At 43.6% G+C, this 15,560-nt stretch overlaps 1 protein-coding gene across 1 annotated transcript in view; it reads right to left on the bottom strand.

Moving 5' to 3' along the window:
* The window catches only part of MTMR6 (myotubularin related protein 6), an 87,266-nt gene that overhangs the window by 47,290 nt on the left and 24,416 nt on the right, over positions 1-15,560 (bottom strand). The window contains exon 2 of the mRNA XM_069759061.1: positions 1,768-1,884. Within this exon, the coding sequence (XP_069615162.1) occupies positions 1,768-1,884 (117 nt within the window). The remainder of the gene's footprint in view (positions 1-1,767; positions 1,885-15,560) is intronic.

The raw sequence follows: 15,560 nt of genomic DNA, 5'->3' as shown, positions 1-15,560 counted from the left end.
TGACGATGATGTCATAATGGTTGCCATGGCAACGATGATGTCATAAAGGTTGCCTCGACCAATCAGCGACGGGCACAATCTGCTGCGAATTCTGGAATCATCATTGTCCATATACTACGGGTACATGCATATTCTAGAATACCCGATGCGTTAGAATCGGGCACAGCGACGATGATGTCATAAAGGACGTAGACATCCCGCGTCTCTGATTGGTCGAGGCCGCCAGGCCTCAACCAATCAGCAACGGGCACAGCGACGATGATGTCATAAAGGACGTAGAAATCCCACGTTTCTGATTCAGCGACGGGCACAGTATCGACGTAGATGTCATAATGGTTGCCTCGACCAATCAGCGACGGGTACAGTCTGCCGCGAATTCTGGAATGATCACTGTCCATATACTACGGGGACATGCATATTCTAGAATACCCGATGCGTTAGAATCGGGCCACAATCTAGTATATATATAATTGTCTAAGGGTCACTTCCGTCTGTCTGTCCTTCTGTCACGGTTATTTGTTCGCTGATTGGTTTCGGCAGCTGCCTGTCATGGCTGCCACGACCAATCAGCGACGGGCACAGTCCGATTAGTCCCTCCCCTACACTCACTGCCCGGCGCCCGCTTCGTAATCCCCTCCACTCACCGCGCACACAGGGTTAATGGCAGCGGTAACGGCCCGCGGTGTAACGCACTCCGTTACCGCTGCTATTAACCCTGTGTGTCCCCAACTATTTACTATTGATGCTGCCTATGCAGCATCAATAGTAAAAATATGTCATGTTAAAAATAATTTTAAAAAAAACCTGCTATACTCACCCTCCACCGCCTTTCCCGCTGCTCGCCACGCTCCCGGGACCGCTCCATTGCAAGCAGCAGCTTCCGGTCCCAGGGCGACAAGGACCTGCCGTGACGTCATCATAGGTCCTGCTCACACCAGCCCTGGGACCGGAAGCTGCCGCTTGCAATGGAGCGGTCCCGGGAGCGTGGCGAGGAGCGGCAAAGGCGGCGGATGGTGAGTATAGCAGAACTTCCAACGGGCCATCGGAAGGTGAGTATATATATATTTTTTTTTTTTTTAAGTCTCTATACTACGTGGCTCTGTGCTGTATACTACATCGCTGTGCAATATACTACGTGGCTGTGCAATCTACTACGTCGCTGGGCAATCTACTGCGTCGCTGGGCAATCTACTGTGTCGCTGGGCAATCTACTGCGTCGCTGGGCAATCTACTGCGTCGCTGGGCAATCTACTACGTGGACATGCATATTCTAGAATACCCGATGCGTTAGAATCGGGCCACCATCTAGTTGGGACATAATTGTCCATTAGTGGGAAGCGGTTATGGGGTCACGTCATCTTGACAAGATCTTTTCCAATCGAAGCCAACTAAGCCAATACCTGAAGAGGGTCAAGCTTTAAAAATACATGGACAGTTTGGTTGGGCCACAGTGAGAACCATTCTTCACCAGTGTCCCTACAACATGGGTTTGGTTAGGGTCTTTTGCTCTCTGCGATGTCTATATGCTTCAACGGGGATATGTAAAGGGGTTGTCAGGATTAGATAACATCAGTTGTAGTTCATTGAAGGTAAATATTGACCAGTTTGTATAGTTTAAGGCTATGTGCACACTGAGTTTTCCAAATCTCAAAACTCTTCAAAAACCTACATTTCTGCTCTGATACATGAGCAAAAAAGACTTGATGTGCATATAACCTAAAGGAGTGTATGTGTGAGATAAGGAGGTCCACCGACGACTGCACGTACCCAGATCTCTCTCTGCTGCGAGTCTATAAACAGTAAGTGCGTGGCTGTGAGATACAACGTTCCTGAAGTCGACTTGTTGCTTGGACTAAAACGATCCAATAACTTCACCTGCTCCACCTAAGAGAACAAACAAAGCATGGCTGTAAAGTGAGTCTATAAAAGTCAACATGTGAACTGCGTCTGATCAGGTAGACTACAGCAGACAAGATAGAAGGCGTAATAAAAAGAAAATAATAAAATATTTGAGAGTTTTCAAAGCTTTCACTCTGCTTTTCTGTTTTCTGGAGTAAAAGCTTTGGTGAATTGTCTCCTATGTTCATAGAAAGCTTAGATCCATACAGTTTTCATTTTTCTTAAATAACAAACTTTATGAAAAGTTAGAAAAATTTGCAATTTTTCAATTTTTTTAAACTTTAAAGGTATTGTTCACATCAAAACTAATATATATATATATATATATATATATATATATATATATATATATATATATATATATATATATATATATATATATATATATATATATGGTATGGATTAATGAAAAAATAATAAGCAGAGGCATACTCACCCTCCACTGCCCCTGAAGATCGAGCAGGCGCGGGTTGTTCCTAAGTCACAGCACCGCTGCAGTCTGTAATTGGCTGCAGTGGTCAGATGACCTGAAGAGCGCCATCATGGGAGAACCATACTACACAAACTAGTTAATAAACTGCATTTCCGACATGTCAGTATTATTTTTTTGTTAGAACGTTTCATTTTTTTTTTTCAAGGAAATTTACAAAAACACATTCAGTTTTGCTTTGACTGAGTGACTCATATTTTAGAAAATTCCCATTTTAAAAGCTGCACCGCTCGAATTAGGCAAAACGGCTGTTAGGAAGTTTGTTAACACTTCTGGTGCTCCACAAAAATGAACGCAAAGTAGATTAAAATGATAAAAAAAAGATAATTACATTTTTTACAACTAAAACGTTGCTTTCCATGACCTTTGGTTGTCTTGGCATCTTGTGAGCACAGTTTGTGGCTGAATCAACAGGATGTCAGCTATGATATACTGCTGATATCCGCTGAACTTTCCAGAGTGGGGGTGGGGGCCTTTTAGCCTCAATTCTGTGACTTTAAAAAGGTGTATTGGCGGTCATTGAGTGGTTAAACCAGTTCTATCAGGGTAAAGGGGTTGTCCAGGCTTTTCACACCACTGAAGACATGTGAATCCCCACATCACGAGGAGGGAGGATTCTCCGGTATGGGCGAGCGGCCCTCAGCAGCTGCTTACACACCGGCCTGGGGGACATATACATTCCTGCAGCCCGGCCCAGCCCGCCCATGTGCACATGCAGTAATGCCCTGATGGCGGCGGCCAGCGGGCAATCTGTGTGGTAGCCTAGGGCCCCCCACACCACTGGGCCTTGGGCTACCGCCCAGATTGACCCTCTTATAGTGCGCCCCTGGGTGCGGCCGAGTGGTCATGTAACCACAAGTATGCGACATTAATTCTTCCGGTCACATTCCGACTAGAGGTGCACAGCCTTGCTCAATAAAACCGAATTGTTAATAGCCACGTGAGTCTAGTCGGAATGTGGCCAGGAGTATGAATTTTGCATACTTGTGGTCACATGACTGCCCGGTCTTGCCGCTGGCACCAGAGAATCCTAAAAGCGCGCAGTGCTCGCGATATGGAAAATCACAAGTTTGCAGTCACAGAGTGGGAAAAGCCTGGACAACCCCTTTAATATGCTGTCCTGTTTAATGGCAGTATTTTACTGCTGCGTGTGCATGCCCTTACACACAGCACTCTGTCAATCAGTACCCTGTTAAGCAGGGCGAGCGCGCTCAATGCCCCAGACTCCTCACTTCAGTGCCTCAAGTAGTTAAATGCCTTATTTTTGTGCCATATCGGCTATTGGGAGTACGGACCTGTAATGTTCTCCCCTTAAATATAACAGCATATAAAAGGCTCTGCTCACCTTCACACAGAATATTCTTAGCGTTCATTTTCTTCCTACACACAAAGTTAGAGCACCACTCCAGCGGTTTATATTATTGTGGAACTGAAGTGGTGCTACTAATGTAAGTTCCCTGCCTCCAGCCTTATACTCATCACCCACCATCTTCATCTTTTATCGGCACCGCTCCGGTCAGTCTTCTGTAGGCTGTGATCTGCCGGATCTTGCTGGGCAAGCCAGAAGTCACAAGTCCATGTAAGTCTATGAGGGCTAGGACGGGGATCTCAGGGACTTACACTGAGAATGTGGAACCGTTACCTGTGACTCCCGGTCAGTCAGAAGTTGTGGTCACAAGATGGTGGGACCGAAGCGGTACCAGGAAGAACTGAAGACGGCAGCTGGTAAGTAATACTGGGGAAGGTAACTTAGATTAGTGACACCACTCCAGAATTGGAAAAAAACAAGCAAACACTGGAGCGGTGCTTTAAAGGAAGCCAGTCAGCAGGATTGTGCTCCGTAGCCTACAGACAGTGTCAGGTTGGTGCCGTTATACTGATTATAATGATTCCTTGGTCGATGAAATCCGTCTTGTGGTTGTTGTGTAATCTTTATTTTCAGTTTTGAGTTAATGATATTCTCGTGCCAGGGGCGGCCTGCGGGGGTCTGCATGTGGTGCTCCGATTAGCTATTCATACTGATGGCTTCTGACAGGTCACTGACCGGACCCCTATTTTACAAAATCACATTCAGTAGGCAGGCTGCGCTGTAGCGTGATCACATCTACAATATGCAGATGTTCGTTTTATTTAGTGATAAAAATTTGAGAAATAAAACAAAATTTCTTCCTCAAAATTGCGCAGGCCGGGGGTTATGGGGGACTTTAACTACCCGGATATTAACTGGGAAACAGAAACCTGTGAAACCCATAAAGGCAACAGGTTTCTGCTAATAACCAAGAAAAATTATCTTTCACAATTGGTGCAGAATCCAACCAGAGGAGCAGCACTTTTAGACCTAATACTATCTAATAGACCTGACAGAATAACAAATCTGCAGGTGGTTGGGCATTTAGGAAATAGCGACCACAATATTGTGCAGTTTCACCTGTCTTTCACTAGGGGGACTTGTCAGGGAGTCACAAAAACATTGAACTTTAGGAAGGCAAAGTTTGAACAGCTTAGAGATGCCCTTAATCTGGTAGACTGGGACAATATCCTCAGAAATAAGAATACAGATAATAAATGGGAAATGTTTAAGAACATCCTAAATAGGCAGTGTAAGCGGTTTATACCTTGTGGGAATAAAAGGACTAGAAATAGGAAAAACCCAATGTGGCTAAACAAAGAAGTAAGACAGGCAATTAACAGTAAAAAGAAAGCATTTGCGCTACTAAAGCAGGATGGCACCATTGAAGCTCTAAAAAACTATAGGGAGAAAAATACTTTATCTAAAAAACTAATTAAAGCTGCCAAAAAGGAAACAGAGAAGCACATTGCTAAGGAGAGTAAAACTAATCCCAAACTGTTCTTCAACTATATCAATAGTAAAAGAATAAAAACTGAAAATGTAGGCCCCTTAAAAAATAGTGAGGAAAGAATGGTTGTAGATGACGAGGAAAAAGCTAACATATTAAACACCTTCTTCTCCACGGTATTCACGGTGGAAAATGAAATGCTAGGTGAAATCCCAAGAAACAATGAAAACCCTATATTAAGGGTCACCAATCTAACCCAAGAAGAGGTGCGAAACCGGCTAAATAAGATTAAAATAGATAAATCTCCGGGTCCGGATGGCCTACACCCACGAGTACTAAGAGAACTAAGTAATGTAATAGATAAACCATTATTTCTTATTTTTAGTGACTCTATAGCGACAGGGTCTGTTCCGCAGGACTGGCGCATAGCAAATGTGGTGCCAATATTCAAAAAGGGCTCTAAAAGTGAACCTGGAAATTATAGGCCAGTAAGTCTAACCTCTATTGTTGGTAAAATATTTGAAGGGTTTCTGAGGGATGTTATTCTGGATTATCTCAATGAGAATAACTGTTTAACTCCATATCAGCATGGGTTTATGAGAAATCGCTCCTGTCAAACCAATCTAATCAGTTTTTATGAAGAGGTAAGCTATAGGCTGGACCACGGTGAGTCATTGGACGTGGTATATCTCGATTTTTCCAAAGCGTTTGATACCGTGCCGCACAAGAGGTTGGTACACAAAATGAGAATGCTTGGTCTGGGGGAAAATGTGTGTAAATAGGTTAGTAACTGGCTTAGTGATAGAAAGCAGAGGGTGGTTATAAATGGTATAGTCTCTAACTGGGTCGCTGTGACCAGTGGGGTACCGCAGGGGTCAGTATTGGGACCTGTTCTCTTCAACATATTCATTAATGATCTGGTAGAAGGTTTACACAGTAAAATATCGATATTTGCAGATGATACAAAACTATGTAAAGCAGTTAATACAAGAGAAGATAGTATTCTGCTACAGATGGATCTGGATAAGTTGGAAACTTGGGCTGAAAGGTGGCAGATGAGGTTTAACAATGATAAATGTAAGGTTATACACATGGGAAGAGGGAATCAATATCACCATTACACACTGAACGGGAAACCACTGGGTAAATCTGACAGGGAGAAGGACTTGGGGATCCTAGTTAATGATAAACTTACCTGGAGCAGCCAGTGCCAGGCAGCAGCTGCCAAGGCAAACAGGATCATGGGGTGCATTAAAAGAGGTCTGGATACACATGATGAGAGCATTATACTGCCTCTGTACAAATCCCTAGTTAGACCGCACATGGAGTACTGTGTCCAGTTTTGGGCACCGGTGCTCAGGAAGGATATAATGGAACTAGAGAGAGTACAAAGGAGGGCAACAAAATTAATAAAGGGGATGGGAGAACTACAATACCCAGATAGATTAGCGAAATTAGGATTATTTAGTCTAGAAAAAAGACGACTGAGGGGCGATCTAATAACCATGTATAAGTATATAAGGGGACAATACAAATATCTCGCTGAGGATCTGTTTATACCAAGGAAGGTGACGGGCACAAGGGGGCATTCTTTGCGTCTGGAGGAGAGAAGGTTTTTCCACCAACATAGAAGAGGATTCTTTACTGTTAGGGCAGTGAGAATCTGGAATTGCTTGCCTGAGGAGGTGGTGATGGCGAACTCAGTCGAGGGGTTCAAGAGAGGCCTGGATGTCTTCCTGGAGCAGAACAATATTGTATCATACAATTATTAGGTTCTGTAGAAGGACGTAGATCTGGGTATTTATTATGATGGAATATAGGCTGAACTGGATGGACAAATGTCTTTTTTCGGCCTTACTAACTATGTTACTATGTTACTATGTTACGCAGTAGCCTCTATCGGCGATCCAATAAATGATACTGCACGGGCGCCAGCTTGGTGGAGACAATTTTTTTCCCTCTAGCAAAATGGCGGTGACACCTGAGTAATAGCATCTATCGCGTTCCAAATCTTGCTACTGCGCAGGTGCGGCCGACGCCATTTTCAGGAAGATTTTTTTTTTAAAGAAAATTATATCACTAAACAAAATGAATATATGCATATTATAGATGCGATCATGCTACAGCGCCGCCGCCTGCCTGCTAAATGTGAATTATTTATTTGCAACCAATAAAATACACAGTATGTAAAATAGGGGGCAGGTCAGTGACCTGTCATAAGTCATACAGATGAATATCTAAGCAGAGCACCACATAAAGCCCCGCCCACAGGACTTCCCACAGCTCCGCCCACAATACTTCGAGAATCTCATTAACTGAAAACTACAAATAAAGATTAACAACCACAAGATGATTTTATCACCCAGATATCATTTTAATCAGTATAACAGCGCCGACACTGTCTGTAGGTTATTGTGCACAATCGTGTCGACAGGTTCCCTTTAAGCAACTTTTTAAATAGCCTTCATTAAAAATGTTTTTTGGGTTTTTTTTGCCGCAAATTGCAAGTCTTTGGCTATGTGCACACGTTGCGGACTTTGATGCATTTCCACAGCGTTTTTGGATGCGCAGAATTGCATCAAATCCACAATGTAGTGCACTACCAATGTTAGTCAATGGGAAATCTAGAATTGTTGTGCACATGCTGCAGAAAAAAACGTGCGGATTTGCAGTGTCTTATTTTCCGCAGCATGTCAATTCTTTTAGCGGATCTGCAGCATTTCTTCACCCATTGATTTCCACTGATTCAGTCAAATCCACAGCAAAACCGCAGGTTTAAAAACATCTGCGGTTTTGCTGCAGAGTTGGGTGCGAGAAACGATGCAGATCAAAAGGAGGAAGAGTGTGTGCGGAGACTGTGTGTGCACAGAGAAGATGTGCGTGTCTGTGTGCACCTGCGGGTATCTGCGTGTGTGTGTGTCTTATGTAGGCAGGCATCGTCTGATGGGACTACTAGTCCCATCTGGCTATGCCTGCTACAGTGACAGATAGCCAATGATGGGACACCAGTAATCCCATCATCCGGCTACTGTGTAAAAAAATAAAAAAAACACATATACACATACAGTACATTCAACATACAGTATACACTCATCATACAGCTAATCCCCGACTCCCTCAATCACATGTAAAAAAATAAAATAATAATCCATCAGTATACTCCCTGTTCCCATGTAATCCATTTAATAACGAGTGTCCCACGACGATTTTCCGTGGAGAGCTGTCACATCGACAGATGTGACCACTCTCCAGGGGCTCTGGTGATACAATGACAGGAGATAATCCTCACCACTGTATCCCTCCACCGCCGTGAGTTCAGCAGAGTTCATACTGTCACTTGCAGCACCGCTGCGTAGGAAAATTCTCACGCAGCAGTGAGAACATGAACTCATTGAACCGTTAGTGATAACACTGCAGGAGCCATTGTCTCCTGTCAGTGTGTCACTGGTGGCCCCTGTAGAGTGGCCACATCTCCTGATGTGACAGCTCTGTAGGGGAGATCGTCGTAGGACAGTCGTTATTAAATGGACTACATCGGACGAGGGAGTATTTGTGTTGTTTTTTTTTTTTGCAGGAGATCGAGGGCGTCGCATGGAATGGCAGAACAATAAACTCCACAACTCCACATGCCACCACTGCAGGGCAATGGGAAGACAGAGGCTAAGTGCCAGAATTGGCGCCATTTCTGGGGCGGCTGGGAGCAGGTGTTTGTAGCCGGGGGGAAGGGGGGGGGAAATATCCATGGCCCCTTCCTAGGCTATGAATATCAGCCCGCAGCTGTCTGCATAACCTTTTCTGGCTATTATTTATATGGAGACCCCACGTCATTTTTTGGGGGGGTCCCCTTATTTTAATAGCCAGTAAAGGCTAAATATACAGCTGCAGGCTGATATTCATATCCTGGGAAGATCCATAGATATTTACCCCTTCCTAGGCTATAAACATCGGCTCACAGTAGCTGGCTTTCCCTCTCTGGTGCAATTTTTTTTTAATTAAACAGATATTGCGTTTAAGGCCAGGGTAACACTTGCAAAGAGCGTGCGGCTGTATGTATTTCTATGCATCTGAACGCTCCGGTCTGAGTGCCGGCGGCAGTGCTGGGTATTGATGCAAGAGACTCATGCGAGTTTCTCACAAGTGTGACCCTGGCCTAACACAGATTTTGTGTGTGTGTGTCTTTATATAACTCTTTATGTACCATTTTATTATGTTTATTACTAAACATCGGGCTTGGTATTATCTATCTATAGATATATCTATCTAGCTCTCTATTATCTATCATCTATCTGTGTGTGTAAACATTATTCTTCAATGGAGTATGTAAATGAAGAGGTTGGACAAGAAATGACATCACAATTCTTTTTTTTGTTAAATAATAGATCTTTATGTAGCATACAAAAACGCATACAAATCTGCATGAAAAAAAAAAAACGCATGAAAATCCGCATCAAATCCGTGCGGATTTTTACCTGCGTTTTCTGCCAAGAGATGCAGAATCTGCGCAGAAAATTCCACAGGCAAATCTGCAACATGTGCACATAGCCTCTCATGCTCTGTTCTGATGGCTCTCTTTGCTCTCTGGCTCTATTTTCTCAGTGCTTCAGATAGTTGGAAGGAGGAAAGTGTAGTTACACAAATCTGCACAGCAGAGAGGGGAAAGTATCCGGCTGTGTGCACACGATGCAGATTTAGGCTATGTGCACACGTTGCGGATTAGGCTTAGGAATTTCTGAAGGGGATTCTGCCTCTCCTGGCAGAAAACGCACCTGCAAATTTGTCGCGTTTTTTGTGCGGTTCCGCAGTGTTTTTTGTGCGTTTTTGCTGCGGTTTTCTTGCGGATTTGCTGCGTTTTTTACCCCTGCGGTTTTCTCAAATGGAATGGGTACAAAGACACTGCAGATTCACAAAAAAGAAGTGACATGCTACTTCTTTTAAACCGCAGCGTTTCCGCAGCGGATTTTCCGCAAAGTGTGCACAGCATTTTTTTTTCTCATTGATTTACATTGTACTGTAAATCAATTGCAGATCTGCACTGCAAAAAACGCTGCAGATCCGCAGAGAATCCACAACGTGTGCACATACCCTTAGTGGAGATCTGCAGCGTTTTTTTCCATGCAGAAACGCTGCAGATCTGCACTGTGATTTACAGTACAATGTAAATCAATGTGAAAAAAAAAAAGCTGTGCACATGGTGCAGAAAAATCCACGCAGAAACGCTGCAGATTTCAAAGAAGTGTATGTCACTTCTTTTCTGCGGATCTGCGGCGTTTCTGCACCCCTCCATTAACCCCTTTACCCCCAAGGGTGGTTTGCACGTCAATGACCGGGCCAATTTTTACAATTCTGACCACTGTCCCTTTATGAGGTTATAACTCTGGAACGCTTCAACGGATCCCAGTGAATCTGACATTGTTTTTTCGTGACATATTGTACTTCATGACAATGGTAAAAATTCTTTGATAGTACCTGCGTTTATTTGTGAAAAAAACGGAAATTTGGCGAAAATTATGAAAATTTCGCAATTTTCCAACTTTGAATTTTTATGCAATTAAATCACAGAGATATGTCACACAAAATACTTAATAAGTAACATTTCCCACATGTCTACTTTACATCAGCACTAGGGTTGAGCAAAACGGGTCGAACATTTTCAAAAGTCGCCGACTTTTGGCTAAGTCGGGGTTTCATGAAACCCGATCCGACCCCTGTGCGGGGTCGGCCATGCGGTACGCGACTTTCGCGCCAAAGTCGCGTTTCAATGACGCGAAAAGCGCCATTTCTCAGCCAATGAAGGTAAACGCAGAGTGTGGGCAGCGTGATGACATAGGTCCTGGTCCCCACCATCTTAGAGAAGGGCATTGCAGTGATTGGCTTGCTGTCTGCGACGTCACAGGGGCTATAAAGAGGCGTTCCCGCCGACCGCCATCTTACTGCTGCTGATCTGAGCTTAGGGAGAGGTTGCTGCCACTTTGTCAGAAGCAGGGATAGCGTTAGGCAGGGTCCATTAACCACAAAACCGCTTGTGCTGCAGCGATTTGCACTGTCCAACACCACCCTCGGTGTGCAGGGACAGTGGAAGTTATTTATTTTTTTTTTTTCCCTCAGCGCTGTAGCTCATTGGGCTGCCCTAGAAGGCTCCCTGATAGCTGCATTGCTGTGTGTACGCCGCTGTGCAAACCAACTGCTTTTTTCAAAGCACAAATCCTCTTGTTCCTTCCTTTCTGCACAGCTATCTTGTTTGTTTGTCCACACTTTTTATTTCATTTGTGCATCAGTCCACTCCTTATTGCTGCCTGCCATACCTGGCTGAGATTACTGCAGGGAGATAGTAATTGTAGGACATTCCCTTTTTTTTTTTTTTTTTTTTTTTTTTTGGTGGGAGATTAACCCCTTCATGACCCAGCCTATTTTGACCTTAAAGACCTTGCCGTTTTTTGCAATTCTGACCAGTGTCCCTTCATGAGGTAATAACTCAGGAACGCTTCAATGGATCCTAGCGGTTCTGAGATTGTTTTTTCGTGACATATTGGGCTTCATGTTAGTGGTAAATTTAGGTCAATAAATTCTGTGTTTATTTGTGATAAAAACGGAAATTTGGCGAAAATTTTGAAAATTTCGCAATTTTCACATTTTGAATTTTTATTCTGTTAAACCAGAGAGTTATGTGACACAAAATAGTTAATAAATAACATTTCCCACACGTCTACTTTACATCAGCACAATTTTGGAAACAAAATTTTTTTTTGCTAGGAAGTTATAAGGGTTAAAATTTGACCAGCGATTTCTCATTTTTACAACGAAATTTACAAAACCATTTTTTTTAGGGACCACCTCACATTTGAAGTCAGTTTGAGGGGTCTATATGGCTGAAAATACCCAAAAGTGACACCATTCTAAAAACTGCACCCCTCAAGGTGCACAAAACCACATTCAAGAAGTTTATTAACCCTTCAGGTGCTTCACAGCAGCAGAAGCAACATGGAAGGAAAAAATGAACATTTAACTTTTTAGTCACAAAAATGATTTTTCAGCAACAATTTTTTTATTTTCCCAATGGTAAAAGGAGAAACTGAACCACGTACGTTGTTGTCCAATTTGTCCTGAGTACGCTGATACCTCATATGTGGGGGTAAACCACTGTTTGGGCGCACGGCAGGGCTTGGAAGGGAAGGAGCGCCATTTGACTTTTTGAATGAAAAATTGGCTGCACTCTTTAGCGGACACCATGTCACATTTGGAGAGCCCCCGTGTGCCTAAAAATTGGAGCTCCCCCACAAGTGACCCCATTTTGGAAACTAGACGCCCCAAGGAACTTATCTAGATGCATAGTGAGCCCTTTAAACCCCCAGGTGCTTCACAAATTGATCCGTAAAAATGAAAAAGTACTTTTTTTTCACAAAAAAATTCTTTTAGCCTCAATTTTTTCATTTTCACATGGACAACAGGATAAAATGGATCCTAAAATTTGTTTGGCAATTTCTCCTGAGTACACCGATACTTCACATGTGGGGGTAAACCACTGTTTGGGCACATGGTAAGGCTCGGAAGGGAAGGAGCGCCATTTGACTTTTTGAATGAAAAATTATCTCCATCGATAGCGGACACCATGTCGCGTTTGGAGAGACCCTGTGTGCTTAAACATTGGAGCTCCCCCACAAGTGACCCCATTTTGGAAACTGGACCCCCCAAGGAACTTATCTAGATGCCTAGTGAGCACTTTAAACCCTCAGGTGCTTCACAAATTGATCCGTAAAAATGAAAAAGTACTTTTTTTTCACAAAAAATTTATTTTCGCCTCAATTTTTTCATTTTCACATGGGCAATAGGATAAAATGGATCCTAAAATTTGTTGAGCAATTTCTCCCGAGTACGCCGATACCTCATATGTGGGGGTAAACCACTGTTTGGGCACACGGCAGGGCTCGGAAGGGAAGGCGCGCCTTTTAACTTTTTGAATGGAAAATTAGCTCCAATTGTTAGCGGACACCATGTCGCATTTGGAGAGCCCCTGTGTGCCTATGCAATGGAGCTCCCCCACAAGTGACCCCATTTTGGAAACTAGACCCCCCAAGGAACTTATCTAGATGCATACTGAGCACTTTAAACCCCCAGGTGCTTCACAGAAGTTTATAATGCAGAGCCATGAAAATAAAAAATATTTTTTCTTTTCTCAAAAATGATTTTTTAGCCTGGAATTTCCTATTTTGCCAATGGTAATAGGAGAAATTGGACCACAAATGTTGTTGTCCAGTTTGTCCTGAGTATGCAGATACCCCATATGTGGGGGTAAACCACTGTTTGGGCGCACGGCAGGGCTCAGAAGGGAAGGCACGCCATTTGGCTTTTTAAATGGAAAATTATCTCCAATCATTAGCGGACACCATGTCGCGTTTGGAGAGCCCCTGTGTGCCTAAACATTGGAGATCCCCCACAAATTACCCCATTTTGGAAACTAGACCCCCAAAGGAACTAATCTAGATGTGTAGTGAGCACTTTGAACCCTCAAGTGCTTCACAGAAGTTTATAACGCAGAGCCATGAAAATAAAAAAAAAAAATTATTTTCTCAAAAATGAATTTTAGCCCGCAATTTTTTATTTTCCCAAGGGTAACAGGAGAAATTTGACCCCAAAAGTTGTTGTCCAGTTTCTCCTGAGTACGCTGATACCCCATATGTGGGGGTAAACCACTGTTTAGGCACATGCTGGGGCTCGGAAGTGAAGTAGTGACGTTTTGAAATGCAGACTTTGATGGAATGCTCTGCGGGCGTCACGTTGCGTTTGCAGAGCCCCTGATGTGGCTAAACAGTAGAAACCCCCCACAAGTGACCCCATTTTGGAAACTAGACCCCGAAAGGAACTTATCTAGATGTGAGGTGAGCACTTTGAACCCCCAAGTGCTTCACAGAAGTTCATAACACAGAGCAGTGAAAATAATAAATACGTTTTCTTTCCTCAAAAATAATGTTTTAGCCCAGAATTTTTTATTTTCCCAAGGGTTACAGGAGAAATTGGACCACAAAAGTTGTTGTCCAGTTTCTCCTGAGTACGCTGATACCCCATGTGTGGGGGTAAACCACTGTTTGGGCACACGTGGGGGCTCAGAAGGGAAGTAGTGACTTTTGAAATGCAGACTTTGATGGAATGGTCTGCGGGCGTCACATTGCGTTTGCAGAGCCCCTGGTGTGCCTAAACAGTAGAAACCCCCCACAAGTGACCCCATTTTGGAAACTAGACCCCCAAAGGAACTTATCTAGATGTGTGGTGAGCACTTTCAACCCCCAAGTGCTTTACAGAAGTTTATAACGCAGAGCCGTGAAAATAATAAATACGTTTTCTTTCCTCAAAAATAATTTTTTAGCCCAGAATTTTTTATTTTCCCAAGGGTTACAGGAGAAATTGGACCACAAAAGTTGTTGTCCAGTTTCTCCTGAGTACGCTGATGCCCCATGTGTGGGGGTAAACCACTGTTTGGGCACACGTGGGGGCTCAGAAGGGAAGTAGTGACTTTTGAAATGCAGACTTTGATGGAATGGTCTGCGGGCGTCACGTTGCGTTTGCAGAGCCCCTGGTGTGCCTAAACAGTAGAAACCCCCCACAAGTGACCCCATTTTGGAAACTAGACCCCCCAAGGAACTTATCTAGATATGTGGTGAGCACTTTGAACCCCCAAGTGCTTCACAGACATTTACAACGCAGAGCCGTGAAAATAAAAAATCATTTTTCTTTCCTCAAAAATGATGTTTTAGCAAGCAATTTTTTATTTTCTCAAGGGTAACAGGAGAAATTGGACCCCAGTAATTGTTGCGCAGTTTGTCCTGAGTATGCTGGTACCCCATATGTGGGGGTAAACCACTGTTTGGGCACACGTCGGGGTTCGGAAGTGAGGGAGCACCATTTGAATTTTTGAATACAAGATTGGCTGGAATCAATGGTGGCGCCATGTTGCGTTTGGAGACCCCCTGAAGTGCCTAAACAGTGGAAACCCCTCAATTCTACCTCCAACACACCCCTAACCCTTATCCCAACTGTAGCCGTAACCCTAATCACAACCCTAACCCCAACACTCCCCTAACCACAACCCTAACCCCAACACACCCCTAACCCTAACCACAACCCTAATTCCAACCCAACTCTAAGGCTATGTGCCAACGTTGCGGATTCGTATGAGATTTTTCAGCATCATTTTTGAAAAATCCGCGGGTAAAAGGCACTGCGTTTTACCTGTGGATTTACCGTGGATTTCCAGTGTTTTTTGTGCGGATTTCACCTGTGGATTCCTATTGAGGAACAGGTGTAAAACGCTGCGGAATCCGCACAAAGAATTGGCATGCTGCGGAAAATACAACGCAGCGTTCCCGCGCGGTATTTTCTGC

This window comes from Ranitomeya imitator, chromosome 3 (genome assembly GCF_032444005.1).
Source record: "Ranitomeya imitator isolate aRanImi1 chromosome 3, aRanImi1.pri, whole genome shotgun sequence".
In the NCBI taxonomy this organism is placed as follows: domain Eukaryota; kingdom Metazoa; phylum Chordata; class Amphibia; order Anura; family Dendrobatidae; genus Ranitomeya; species Ranitomeya imitator.
This window is presented reverse-complemented; position numbering and strand designations above follow the sequence as displayed.